The 14,380-nt window shown below is 49.8% G+C and overlaps 2 protein-coding genes across 2 annotated transcripts in view; one reads left to right on the top strand and one right to left on the bottom strand.

Moving 5' to 3' along the window:
- LOC149330647 (UDP-galactose transporter senju-like) overlaps nucleotides 1–882 on the bottom strand; it is a 42,427-nt gene extending 41,545 nt beyond the window's left edge. Inside the window, exon 1 of the mRNA XM_089561282.1 lies at nucleotides 609–882. Coding sequence (XP_089417408.1) covers nucleotides 609–708 — 100 coding nt within the window. The 5' untranslated portion in view covers nucleotides 709–882. The remainder of the gene's footprint in view (nucleotides 1–608) is intronic.
- A 4,840-nt stretch (nucleotides 883–5,722) lies between these two features.
- LOC149330646 (E2F-associated phosphoprotein-like) lies at nucleotides 5,723–9,649 on the top strand. The gene is made up of 4 exons (XM_089561276.1): nucleotides 5,723–5,947; nucleotides 6,429–6,622; nucleotides 7,933–8,293; nucleotides 9,325–9,649. The coding sequence occupies exons 1-4, from the start codon at nucleotides 5,886–5,888 to the stop codon at nucleotides 9,566–9,568; spliced, it is 861 nt and encodes a 286-aa protein (XP_089417402.1). The 5' UTR covers nucleotides 5,723–5,885; the 3' UTR covers nucleotides 9,569–9,649.
- The last annotated feature ends 4,731 nt before the right edge of the window (nucleotides 9,650–14,380 follow it).

The raw sequence follows: 14,380 nt of genomic DNA, 5'->3' as shown, positions 1-14,380 counted from the left end.
GTAGCCTGTGCCGGATTTCCTTGAATGCGCCGAGAAACCTCACGTGCACTTGCTACGCTTTCTCTTTAGGGGCAGGACACATATCTAACGTAAAGTCGAAGACCCGCTATGACAGTCATGTGCATACGAGTCAAAGGGCGGTAATTCATGCACACCGCTCACTTGTCATCAGTCTGCCATTAGTCATTCGCCAATTTCCAGGCTTCTCTGAGATGAAGTTATTAAGCACGGAGAGCTCTCAGTGAAATAGGCGGACCCGTAGCGACAACCGAAAGTGCGACATCAGCAAATTTTGCAACGATATCCATGAATTGAAAGCAAACGAACACATTACAGGGTCAAGCGTACAGGGTAGCTGCTACATCGCGGTAGCGGGATCCTAAACTACCGAGTTCGAGCGAACTAGACAAACAGCATCCCATAGCAACACACAACACCGGAGACGAGCAGTGGAGAAACGCCAGCTGACAACGAACGGTGCAGGCATGCACACGATGCTTCGAAAATCACGGACGCGCCGCGAAGCAGCGCACAGGAACACCAAACAATCGCGCGCAAACCGCACGAACGAGCAACTCGGCCGTATCAGAAACGAAACTGCCGCTCGCCTTGGTTAACGAAGAAGCCGATGTAAGCCACGAACACGACGGCGCTCAGGCGCGTCGGGAAGAGCTCGCCCCAGAAGCGTTGCTTGGGCGCCGGATCCATGCTGTGTCTTCGGCCGAGCTCGGCACCACGTCGGCAATGAGGGTCCAGCCTGGTGATGGCGAGCACAGGCGCCGACGAGCCCGTCTCTCAATCACACAGCGAAATTCAAGCAGGCGCACACCGCCCACACCGCATCCAGAACCGTAACCCCCATTCCGCTGGCTGCTTGCTCCTCCGTTCGGTTTTGTTCGCTCTCTCTCTCCATTCACCCTTTCCACCCCAGAGTCTCGAACAGCGCATGCGCATTACGCAACGTTTGCTCCTCCCGCTCCCGACAGAGAAAAACGAAAACAATGGAGGGTGGCGGTCAGTACACTGATTGACCGCCAGGCACCGCCACTTTAGCAGGGTCGGAGGCCGCGTCGTCTGCTATCGCCGTTTACCGCAGCACTGCGCGTTTGTACGGCGGAATTGTTCCGAATTCCGGTTCGGCCATGAAAGGAAAAATAGCTAGATACGAGCTCGTTCGTCATGTTCTCATTGCGCAGAAGTTTTTAAACGATTCCTTACATGCAAAAAGTTTGTCAGGCTATGAGGGACGCCGTAGTGAAGGGCTCCGGAAATTTGGAGCACCTGGGGTTCTTTAACGTGCACTGACATCGCAAGATTGATATGACTGTCATCAGCTTGCCTAGAAGGAGGGAGTTTTGGGGGCCGTCGTAGTTGTATAGACCCACCTACTCACGATAACTTACATAATCGAGGGCGTTTTTAAATGGGTAGTTTATACAGAAAAAAAGACAAAACAAACGATTCTCACACAGCGCTCTTATATGGTGCGCCCCTGTTTCAGCAAATAATAATGTTAAGGCTGTGTTCTGTTACTATTTTCACAAATGTCTGCAATTCATATTGCAAGAGCCGCATTCAACAAGTGCAAAAAAATTTATTTGCAGGTTTTGTTTTACACTTGGTGCGGTGAAATTATGCAAAGTTCGAAGTATGATAGCCTCAGGTGATTCCTGAGGTTCCTAAGAGGTTTTCTAGCAAAGTACAACCGAACATTGTTTTTGTCCGTCACAGAATGAGAGAAAACGGAGTTAAATTAATTTCATTATTGCATGAGTGCAATCAATTCTCTGTGCGCATAGTAAACGTTGTCCTTGCACTTCAAGAGGCTCGAAGAGCACAGAGGCTGGGGCAGCATGACTGACCAAAGTAGCCAATGGCTTCTGCAGGGTCTGATTCTCCTTCGAAGCACCCTCAGCAAACGTATACTTAGTGTGTCCAAACCGTAGAGATATGTTGATCAGAATTGTGGAGATGTAGAAGCATATGTAGTAGGCCTCCTCGATACTGGTTCATGGTGAATTTAAAATTGTGGATATGGCCACGCAGCTTTCACGGTTCATCTGCTCAATTATCACTCGGGCAACACAGCCAGCAACATAAACGGTTGCTGAAATCTGCAGTGAAGGCCTAAACTATATGATATGGCAGAGTCAGCAGACATGCAGTGCACCTTGATATGGCCGTTGGCTCACTGTGAGCAACGTCCGAGTGTTCACTTGGCGCAACAATTCCAATCTTGAGGATTTTTTAAATACCCGTGACGGCATCACGGACATTCAATACATCGTTTGACTCATTCTTGATCCAAACAGCGAGTGAAGCTGGCGTCCAGCCGTACTGCTGAATCAATCACCGCGAGCCACTTTTTGCTCAGAACGGTGTCAGCGGGGATTTCGTGAAACGACAGCCCTGGTGCCTTTTTCTTTTAATCTGATTTGCAGCGCGGCATACAACAGTAGGACATCTAAAATAATTTTGAGCACGGACTCGCTACAATCGAAACGCACGGAATGCGAAACTCCGACGGACGCCAGCGCGTGGCCAAAAGGCAGCAGACGACGCGAGTAACCCTGTTAATGCAGCGCCACCACCAAGCCGTCGCTGTGAGCGAGAATTGTTGATCATGAACTGCACACCTGCATTACTTGCATTCTGCTTGCATTACATGGAGGAAAAAAAACTAGGAGAGAGTGCGCTCAGCCTCTGCAAGCCATCCTCCTCTGACGCCGCTGCCGAGGGCCCTTTTGCGCAATGACTCTTGGGAAATAGGCCCTCCTCCACAGTTACCAGACTGCCAACCAGCGGTGCTTTTTAGTGAACGTCCGTGCTCCGATGTAGCGCAGAAGCGCAGCGCCTGTGTTGCAGATTTGGCGGAATGCGTACCGAGCTCGAAGTTGTCTGAAGGCTCCGCGTCTCAACTCTTCTGTTGATTACACTCTCGAGTTTTTGGGTGCACTGTAGAAAACTGCACGTAAACTTCTCATCAAAGGGTGCGGCCGCGACCTCGTCACTGTTCAGCTGTGGTTCATAAAGAGAATAGAGAGGAATTCCTTTCGTCGTTATAAACACATATATGGAGCGTTTATTTCAGCACATGCTATAAGCGGAGAACTCGACAGTAGGCGAAGAAAACGAGCCTCTAAAAAAGGGCGCAGTGGTGCTCACGGCGCACGGACGTGTTTAACGAGCGCTCCGGCGCGCTGCGCAAGATTCTATTTCTCGGGCAGGCGGACTTCGGCCCGCCCATGGGCCCGCCGTTCTCCGCTATTCTCGAGGCACAAGTCGCGCCGAGCACGCTCGCGCACATACGCAGTTCCAGCGTGAAATGCAGCAGTGAAGTATTTCTCTCTCTCGCTGTCGAGAGAGAGTGCCGGCGGCTTTACGCCTGCCCCTGCGAGGGGTCTCCCGGCCACTGCGCACAATCACTTACAAAAAGAAGTAAACTGTATGTACTACGTAGCCGCGCGCACGCAGCGTCCTGTATCGTACTAATCGCGCGCGCGGAACACTGCACTAGCGGCCGGGGTAGGGCACCCGGCCGCGTATACCGTCCGAGGTAGCACCCACGGAGCGTTCGTGTCACGCGTGCACTACCTGGCGAAGAGCGAGCGGGAAGTCAAGCCCGCCTGCTTGATGAACGCACAGAGGCTCACCATTGTTCTGTCACGGGTGCGCGCACTGCCGCGCGGCCACAGGAGCGCTTCGAGACTGTCCGGGATGATTCCCAGCGCCCTGCAGGCCGCGAGAATCTCGCGACGCGGCACTGCAGAAGCGGCACAGCGAAGGAGCATGTGCTCCAATATCTCCACTGCGCCGCAGTCTGCGCACGCGTCGCTCGGGGACGGTGGCCGCTGCGGCGAGCGAGCAGTTTGCGCTTAGCACGGAGCCGTCAGTGAACACAAGCAGATGGTGGCGCAGTTGCTCGTACAGCGAGAGAGCGAAACCGAAACCGAAATCCGGCTAAGAGCTACCACTGCCTTGTCACGTGAGGGCCTATTTCCCATGATTCTTTCCATTATATTTTTATGACTAGGCTTCAAAATTGTGACGTCATGCTCCCTCCTAGTTTTTTCTTCCTCCTTGTTGCATTACCTGCATATTTGGAGGGTTCCTACGAAGCAGCGTGTACAAACTTTCGTTGCCTTTTTGGCCGTTGAGGGCGCTCGGTTGCCCTGTAAATAAATCTGCGGTTTAAGTTGGCAAAAAGCGATTAGAAGATCGGTGGCTGAAAAGCAGAGAGGCGACATAAGATTATAAGTGTGAAAAACCTTAGTATCACAGTTGAATGAAAATAAAAGAAATGCCATCCCCTCGTTTCAAAGGGAACGCTCCTAATTTCAGTTTATCTATACATCTGTTTACTAATATCATCATCATTGTTTGTTATTTTATGCGTACTTTTTAGGGTTATATTAACTCGATGCTTTTTAGCTCGCTCACTTTGTGTTTTTCTGCTCTCTCACTATCAGCAATGAAACCAGCCATAATGCAATCGTTCCCGCTCTTCAACAGCAATAAAAAAGCGTCTCTCTTCTGCATCCCTTCATTTAATTGATGATAGTAATCACATGGACAAACAATAAAAGTCTTTTTTTGAAGCAAAATGATAAAAGTGGCCATTTTCTCAACAGGTATATATTAGCGCCACATCGCAAGTAGCGTTTCTACCCTAGCGACAAAAAGCATAAACTAGGACGTACGCGCTGGAGCAATGACGTCTTGCAGGTCTGCACTTCAGTCAACGTTTACTTCAGTAGGCCCTGATAGTAGGGCCATTTCTTTAACCTACACCAGCTACACCAGTGTAGCAAACGTCCAATACCTCCAATGAAGCTTTGCTACACTGGTGTAGCTGGTGTAGGTTAAAGCATAGAGTTTCTTACTATGGGTTAAAGAAACGACCCTAGTAATTGCAGTAGGTTATGACCAAGACCGACTGAACTACAGACCTGCACACTTGGCAGGGTCCTATGGAGCGGCGTGCGCCAACTTTCGTTAGTATTTTGGCCGCTGAGGGCGCTCAGTTGACCTGTTCGTCTGCTATCATCATCATCATCATTTGCCATTTTGTGCACGTTATTTAATACTTTTGTTTTGTCTTTCTCTGCTATCTTCGCCCTGGAAGAGTATAAAAAACATCTTCCTTTTTGTCCGCTTTCTTTTTGTCGGCACCACGTTGCCTAGCATAAAAATGGATGATAAGATTACGTGGACAAACGACAAAACCGCCTTGTTTGAAGTGAAACAATGGAGAAGGCCATTTTCTCAACAGGTGTATATTAGCGCCACGCCGCCGGTAATGTTTCTATCCTAGCGGCAAAAGGCATGAACTAGAACATGCGCGCTGGAGCAGGGCCACCTGTGCAGGTCTGTAGTTCAGTAGGTCTTGGTTATGACGTTGTCGAATTACAAGTTATGGCATATTCGATAAACTCGCACCAGAATTGACCCAAAACCACTGCGGTGCTCAAGGACCCGCGGTAGTGGAGCTCCAAGCCGGGGCAACATCGAATACAAACTGCATCGCGCCGGTGCCCGTTCCGAACGCCGCCTTGGGGGCAACAAAAAAGTGCCCCCACACGGTGCGCCCCATTTATCGAAGATGTCCGGTGCGCACCGGTGCAATTTATCGAACATAAAATTTCGCACCGGTGCGCACCAGTGCTGTTTATCGAATATGCTATTAATCGGGCTTCAAATAAATAAGGCGGCGAACAGCAATTTTTGCTTCGCTTAACCTAAGAAGTCGTCACGAATGCAATCCTATCCAATCCAATCCAAGTCAAAATGCAAACAAAAAAGCATGGCGACTGTTTGCGTGCACAATCTCCTTGCGGCGTACTCGAATCGTTTCTTGTTGTGAGCGCTCTCCTGCAGTTTCCAACATGGATCACTGTGATTATCAGGTCTGCGAAGACTCGGATAGCGAAGGCTACGACAGTAGCAGGTGAGCTGCTGTTATGGGCCTAAACCCGAGTGTTTTCTGACTAGTTGGCGAAGTCGCAGTCCAAAGCAACCGCATCGTAAAACACAGGATGATCGAAGAGACGCAGCACAAGCGCGAATTAGTACGAGTTAAACTCCACCTTTGATCGTTAAACTCCACCTGTGAAGCATTTGAGGAAAGACATGAAGCAAAACGGATGAAGACTGAGGGGATTGAAGAAAGGTGTGGGATCAGCGCGATCGTCGTAGCTAGTGATTCGAGGCACAGAGTCATCAGGATATAATTATCCATTTCTTTGCCGACCGCAAGTTTTTTCACCCCCCCCCCCCCCTCCCCTTTCTTTGCATGAAAACCCACTCAGTCTGGATGCTTCGTCTACAGGCTCTCAAACACTGCGTTCGGTGTCGTTCATCGGCGTCACCTCTTGCAGGCGCAATGACATTATTATTATTGGTTCCTTGCTTCCTTTTTGTTGCTGCAGTTCCGAAGACGCCTTTGAGGCTTACGTGCGCAAGACATACTTGTCCCAGGCCCAACCCGAAGATGACTTCGAGAAGGAAATGGAAGACGAGCTCTCTGCCACGGTCAGAGACTTTGAGCAGAGACAGCTCTATGACGCCGGCGCTTCGGGTGGCGGAGCTAGCCTCAGCACCGCCGATCGCCTTGAGATGAAAGGTGAGTGTGCAGTACAATTCTCAGCGCATTTGCCGTAACAGCATGATGGAAATGCTGTACTGTACTACATGGAGACTGACCTCAGATACTGCGTTACATGGTCGGGGCCCGCGTTGTATGCCTATGTGGCTGCTGTACCTAATCACATGCGCTGTGTCCCGAGTCCAACAAAAATTGTCATTTTCACTGTATTTGTTCCCTGGTGCTCCACTCTAACTTTGTTGTTACATTTACTCTATTAAGGCACATTGCTGGGCCATTTGCTTCACATTAGCTCACTCATAGCCCCCATCCTGGAAGTTGCTGCGTCTTGTCTACGCGCTCTTGTATGTTGCACCTGGACGTACAGTCATCCACACTCCTGTCTCGAGTGCTCTAACCTAGGGCTCGAAACATCGCCATATTGTCCGTGCACATTCCAGTCATGTTTTACTCCTTATGTCTTTGAAATCTCTTTGAAACGGTGGGTTTAAAAATGAGTATGCGGGAAACTAAAGTAATGTTCAGTAGTCTCGGTAGGGAACAGCAGCTTACGTTTGGTAGCAAGGCACTGGAAGTGGTAAGGAAATAATTATACTTAAGGTAGGTAGTTACCGCAGATCTGTACCAGAACAGTGAAATAACTAGAAGAGTATTCAGACTCTCAAAAGAGATGTTCAAAGAACTTTCAAAGAATTTTCTGACTTGCCTCAAGGAGGGTGCCCACACATCCGTGTCGAGAACTTGCTCACTCATTTAGCTCTTTATAAGTAGCGATTAAAAAAAAACTCTCCTCCAGTGCTTTTAGGGGGCTTCCTCGATGCTTAGTAGTGGCCACGGCTTGCACAGAACAGTGTTAATTGAAGAGATATGGCAGAGGCCTTTGACCTGCTAAGGGCGTAGTCAGTCTGATGACGACGATGAGAACATTTTAATTGCGTTAGGTTAAGCTTGAGGACATCGTCTTTGTATTGGTTTTGACTGTACAGTGGCCTATATGCTGCAGCAAGTGCCCACTTTGCACTTGCTGTAGTAAAGGCAAAATAAAAAGCTCGACTTACAGTGAAACATAAAAGATAGCATACTTGTGTATCCATTCGTGTGGAAGGATAAAGTGGCTGTATGCACAATGCTTTTGATTATTGTATAAAATCGCATAATAGCTTGTTTTTCTTTTTCTGTTTTACTCAGGTTCAGCATTACTGTCACATAGCATACTTAAGCAGCCAAGCCTTAGAACAAGTTTACAAATGTTTATTGTTAGGATCTTCACTCGGCGAAGCTTCTGTAGCAGCCATGAATCACAAAAACTCTGAACTTGCTTTCAACAGGTCAGGAATCCTCCAGCACTGAAAAAGGCAGTCGAGCAGATGGTGGCCTTCACAGTTCCGAGGCTAAGAGGAAAAAACAAGACGACGCAGCACAAATGGTCAGAGCAGATGGTGCATCAGCAAAGACCAAAGTTGGGGATGCGAAAGCTGACAAGGACGGTCCGTCGAATGATGACCTCTTCTACGATCCAGAAATGGACGACGAAGACGAGAAGTGGGTGAATGAGCAGAGGAGAGACTGCATATTTCCTGGGGCCTCCAAGGATGGAAAAGATGGCAGCCGGGTCAAGCCACTTCCTTTGAGCGATGCTGTCCTCAACTGCCCAGGCTGTATGACACTGCTATGCCTTGACTGTCAGCGGTAAGCCATTCAGAGAGAGGTCAAAATCAGGGGCCATACACTAAGTTCTGTTTGGAATAAGAGACAGTGCAAAAGCGTAACAACATTACAAGAGCACACACAGAGCCCCATCTTGTTGTTTGTCTTTTGCGCCATATATTCTCATGTTTCAAAGATTTTCAGTCAACTACCCGATCTTGGCCGCGGCGGTCGAATTTCAATGGAGGCGAAAGTCTAGAGGCCCGTGTACTGTGTGATGTTAGTGCACGTTAAAGAACCCCAGGTAGTCGAAATTTCCCGAGCCTTTCACTGCGGCATCCCTCATAACGTGAGTTGCTTTCGAACGTTAAACCCACATAAAACAAACCAACCAATAAACTACCTTAAAGCGCTGCACCCAACTGTTTCCATCGGTCATTGTTAGCCCGCTAACGATGGGTGGGAATGCCTATGTAAAATGTTCATATCATATTATAAAGTGTGTGTAATTAGTTTCATTTTGATATATATTGTACTAAATTTATACTGCATACTTCTTGGACCGGAAAAATGTTTAAGAAAACCCACAAAGTACAGGCATTTTTCCCATGACAGAGGAAGAACTTGGTAAGCTTCTCCACAAAATTGATTTCAGCAGTACCTTCACGTAATGGTTTTGCCACAGTGAGGAACATTCGCTGAAGTGTTGGCATGCAGACCTTTGATTTTAGTCCCTGAATTTGAATGAAAAATACCCAGATTTTTCAGTCTTCTGAGGCTTGAAGTGACAGCAGTACGTACCCACCGCAACCAAGCTAGAGTCCTAATAACCTTTCCTCCTTGTAGCCTTTCTATTACAATGTGGCCGAGCTCAAGTGTTCACATACTACTCTAATGATGGACACAATGCTGAAGACAGATAGACATGGAGCACAAGAATGTAGTCATAGAAAGCATTCCTGTATTCAAATATATTTAGCGCATCTCAACTAAAAAAAAAAAGATTAGAAAACTGTCGCGCGTCATTCCAAATAGTCATAATGTGCTTATTTCTCTCTCTCTGCTTCATGCAGGCATGAAATCTACAACACCCAGTACCGTGCCATGTTTGTGAAGAACTGTGTCGTTGATACGAAGGAGGTGCTCAAGTGTTTGCCGTCAAGGACATCAAGGCGCCGACGAGATCTTCCCGATGGAGTGGTTGATCCACGCGACATTTTCAATCCGGTGCGGTGCCAGATTTGCCGCACAGAGGTTGCAGTCTATGACAGAGATGAGGTGTACCATTTCTTTAATGTCATTGCAAGTTTTTCATGAAAGACAAGGTTTCTTTGCTCGGCACCAGTGTCGAAAGCATGTACATAAATTGCTGTAAATAAAATCTCGCTAGAAGTGATACTGCGTTTTATGGAGAAAAGAAAAAAAGCAGGAGAAGCGATGACATCACTTTTTGTGGAACCGGACGGTCAGCTACTCTGCTGTAACAATTATGTCATTTCTAGCCACTGTTAACGACACCTGGACAACATAGCTTCAAGAATTGTGGCGAATTCTGCCTATATGGGCATTAACTAACAAACGCTATCATGTCATACCCTTAAGTTGTAGCCTAAAGTGCCTCAGAAAGGTGCTCTCAATAATAATGCGGTATGTCTGGGATGTAAAAGGACGCCGCTTCACAAATATCCTCCAGCAAGGATTTTTTTAATGCGTTCTGTGAAAGATGAGTTATATGCAGTCAAAATTTAAACTTCCGTGTCTTCGCGCCGATCCTCGTGTCCATATGCGCACGCCAAAACGTAAACGCTCCTCCGCCGACGCGCTCGGAGTTGCCGCGGCCATGGTAGCTGCGTGACGTCTCAAAGAATCTGGCGCGGTGAACCAATGATAACCACCGGCTGCTGACGTCACTTTGCACGGCGTGACGTCGTATGTCAGGTTTCGCGCGAAAGCCCAGCACCGCACGTCGCCGCGAGGCGGGAAAGAGTAGGGTGCCTCGATGCGGCGGCGCTGGCATCGAGGCACCCTAGGAAAGAGGGAATTTTTAGAAACGTATTTAAATTTCCCGCTCTCTTTTTTTAGGTCCCGTACGCGGCATGTACGCTCACTGTACTGTACTGTACATAGTGCAAGCATTTTAAAGCCAAGCTCGAGCATCCTCTTCTGCGGCCCTTTAAACTGTATCCGACCACAAAACGGACATAACACACTGGGCCACAGTCCGCGGTGCCCTGTGTGTTCATCCGCTGGCCCGTCGCAACAGTAAACGAAATCAGCATTTGAATGTCCAACTATATTAAACTAGCCAAGTATCAAGATTTATAAACTATTACTTGCGGTGAGATGCCCGCTAACGTATCAAGTTGCAACAAACTGACTACTTTTTTGTTGTGGAGGAATTCTGTGCAGCGGTCCCGAATGTGGGCGGAGCTTTACTGCAGACTTGTACCCGACAGCCGCTTCCACAAAGCGGCAGTGATGCATGCTGAGGTGGTGGTGGTGGTGAAAAACTTTTATATTCACAGAGAGTTTGACGGTCAAAAAACCTTGCTGCATGGTTGGTATCCTTAGTCCGGGACACCGCACGACGAGGCCCCGTCTCGCGCCCGCTTGACCAGAGCCCTTTGGGACTCCAGTGTGGAGCAGTTGAGGAGGGCAGTCTCCCATGCCTCTCGGGTGGGGGAGGGGGGAAGGTGAGGATTCTGAGTACATGCCCACACCATGTGAAAGATATCGCAGATCTCCACAGTGCGGGCAGCGCTCATCTGTGTTCGGATCGAAGTGTTTTGCTATGGCAGGACAGAGAAGGGTTCCTGTCTGCAGGCGCCGCAGAGTTCGCTCCTCCGCCTTACTCAGCCCCTTGGCAGGTGCCGGGGTGGCTGTCGCTATAATGAATTAGGGTTTCGCGGAACCGCATTCGGAGTGCGCACGCCGCACGTGTCGTGTCAATGCAATAACTTTTCCTATTTCGTAGAATCTTTATTGGTAAGGATGGCCTACGGGGGAAGTGCGAGGGTTAGGATGCCGGGCTCCACAAGGGAGAACCAAATGAAATTGGCCAATGACCGATGGTTGGTGACTCGCCGGCCTCGAGTTGGTAGCCGATGTGCTCGGCCTACGCTCGGGTACAGTGCTCACTGTAGCTCGGGCCAGCGTCGGGCAACGGCTGACTAACTGCTCTGCAGGCGTATGATTGGCAAAAGGCCGACCGCTGGCAAACGCCTGGCAATAGTTCGCCGCCGACGCGTAGGCATGCAAACACAGGCCGACGCCGGGCCACCGCTGGCCATCAACCACTTTTGTCATCACAGGATCACAAATGAATGAAATAATAATGCTTAACGTGCAAGTCACTGCGTGAACATTCTTCGTTCTGCACGTGGCAGCGGTAGTGGCTCGGCTGGAGCCAGTATAGGAAGCCCGTGCAATTTCCTTTTCATTCTTCTCTCAGTCACAACAACGCATCGTCCTGTGGACGTGTGCTCAGCGTTGGCCTTCGTGACAGCGTGAGCATTAAATATACCGGCATTGGACCAAACGACTACTCCAGTGTAATAAGCTGCAGCCCTTTCTTTTTCATATTATAGAAAATGCAAATTAGGCTTTGCGAATACTTTGTGCACAGCTGTCGTTCTAGTGTACGCTCGTATAAAAGGTAATTTGTCATTAGGCCGCCGTAGGGCTGAGCATGGCCCAGCGTCGGCAAGTGCTGATCGGTTCGTTTAAGGCCAACGTCAATCCCCAACCTCGGCCCGAGCTGGTCTGCCGAGCTCGGGCCATGGACGGCCTAGTTGGCGGCCGGCGAAGGGCCATGCAAGTTTTTTCCATTTGGAGACTCCAGCAGATAGCTTCCACGCGTCACCACTGGGAGCCATCTAATTTTCTTTGGCGGCACCCTACTGATCTCCACGAGATTGCCCCTCGTTTTGTTCCTTCACAGTGGCAGTTAGAGGCCACGCGAATCGCTCCATTGTTTCGGAATTGTGGCCAGAGTTCTCGAACGCGCAAGCAATGACACCCAAGACTTTTCTGCCATCGATGGACGTTCATCCTTCGCTCCGGCGCGCTACCACGTGACGTCACGACAAGGAGAGCTGGGGGCCCAACTCGTCTCGTCGATGGAGGCTCATCCTTCGCTCCGGCGTCGCGCTACCACGTGACGTCACGACAAGAGGAGAGCTGGGGGCCCAACTCGTCTCATCGATGGAGGCCCATCCTTCGCTCCGGCGCAGCTGCCGAGTGAGGGCGCTCGCTAGACTGGGATAAAGCGGGGCTGCGGCTGTGCTATGTCGGAGGATGCGTACAAGGCGAGGCTGGAACGGTGTGCCGCGGCCAAGCGACGGCGCAGTGCCGAAGAAACAGACGAAGAAAGGGAACAACGGTTGGCCAAGCAGCGTGCGTATGCTGCAGAATGGAGAGCACGCCGGCTTGCTGCGGGTGCATCTACAAGTTTAGAGTCACAAACCATTTCTTTACGGATCACCAAAGCGTGTTCATCGGATAAATAAAGCACATTTACAGTAGACCCATGTTGTGTCCAGAGTGAATCCATACGGGTAACATATTAGCAGAACCAAGTCGTGACCCGAGTTGCACTATACGGGAAACCATAGGTCCGTTCGATTATCCTGCACTCCCTGCACCAGTTCTGTGAAGTTCCGCGGCGGTGCCGCAAGCGTGCAGCGCCAGTTCATGCAGTTCAGATGCAGCTTGGCACTGGCTGCTTTCAAAACGAATGGTAGAGTGCAGGTCTGGTCGTCTGCTAGCCTAGGCGTCGCCACCAAATTGCAGCCAGTAGCGTGGCGCCCATATATCAACGGCCGCCAACGTCCCGAGCCGCATGAAGAATCTTCAAACAGTACATCGCAGCGAAGCATTGCCATGCATCAGCCTCGATGCAGCCTCGCGGCAGCGAAGCGAACCGCACGTCTGTTCTTTTACTGAACACTATCGACCGAGCTGTGCGCGCGCCGACTTACATGTTAAGCGATTGCTGCCACAACGTGCATCATGCTGCGTGCACGTCTTTACCTTTTAGTTAACATAACCGGCTTCGAATACTGTTATAACACTATTAGTCCAAAGGAAAAACGCCGGTACAGGTCCGTCAAGAGCAGGGTGGTCGAGAGATGCAAGGTACGTGCCAGCGAGGGCCACCGTTCCCACCTCCGTCGCCGCCTTCTCGGGTGGCCAGTCACGTTCCATAAGAGTCGGACCCGTGCGGGGCACCGTTCTCATCGATGAGTGGAATAATTTGAGTATCTCCGCCGTTTATCGCAAAGCGCAAGCCATCGTCTGCTTCCATGGCGGCTGCAGCTGCACCGTTTCGGCACCGACCACTGAGGGGGTGCAGTTTTTCTGAACTAGACCTGCACAACGTCTGCACTTTTTTGAAACGAATGGCGTCGTGCAGACGGCGCCAATTCGCACCGCCTAAACGAATGGCGAAGTGCAGCACCGCGAGAACCAGTTCACGTAGTGCAGGTGAATCGAACGGACCTCATGTCCAACTACCAGCAGAACCAAGCGCAGCCAGGTGTTATTGCTTTCACAATCAGCTAGGCTTAACCAACCTAAGCCTTCAGCCAATTTTTTTCTTCTGAACCAGCACACTCCAAAGTTTCGCTTTTCACCGCATCATTGGCGCATGGAAAACGCTCGATGATGCGACGCGCTCGAAATTTCCTTGTGCTACCGGCGCGAGGGGACTCTGCGTTTATCTTTCGCGATGCACTCCTTAGAAATCGAGTGGCTCGATACGCCCTCAACTTACCTTATCAGTTTCCAGTTCACGATGCCTGAAAGCGCTTTTACACCAGCCAGTGCTGGCACGCGTTGCGACGCTTCGGGAAGGGGCACAGTTCACCGACTTGCGCGGTAGTTATGGTCAACCCATATTTGACCAACGACCAAATTACCGGTGCCTCCATGCAGCAACGTTGACAGAACAAGAGAATGCTCTCTGGTGCAGTCATTTAGCTTTGTTGTTCTTGTAATCAGACAGCGGCATCAGTAACCAGTCGCCGCTCCATCACTTCAATTTAGTTTGTACAATGCTTCGTGCATTTAATTCACCTCCGACACCGTGCTTTGCAATCAATGTTGTTCAAAGCCGTACTCGTGTGCAAT

Source organism: Amblyomma mixtum, chromosome 9, assembly GCF_055824585.1.
Source record: "Amblyomma mixtum isolate Tamu chromosome 9, ASM5582458v1, whole genome shotgun sequence".
In the NCBI taxonomy this organism is placed as follows: domain Eukaryota; kingdom Metazoa; phylum Arthropoda; class Arachnida; order Ixodida; family Ixodidae; genus Amblyomma; species Amblyomma mixtum.
This window is presented reverse-complemented; position numbering and strand designations above follow the sequence as displayed.

What these genes read in the sequence shown, in the direction of transcription:
- LOC149330646 (XM_089561276.1), top strand. Translation starts at nt 5,886, where the DNA reads ATGGATCACTGTGATTATCAGGTCTGCGAAGACTCGGATAGCGAAGGC. An exon ending in GAAGGCTACGACAGTAGCAG is followed by an intron (nt 5,948 to 6,428) that starts GTGAGCTGCTGT and finishes TTGTTGCTGCAG; the next exon opens with TTCCGAAGACGCCTTTGAGG. An exon ending in CGATCGCCTTGAGATGAAAG is followed by an intron (nt 6,623 to 7,932) that starts GTGAGTGTGCAG and finishes TGCTTTCAACAG; the next exon opens with GTCAGGAATCCTCCAGCACT.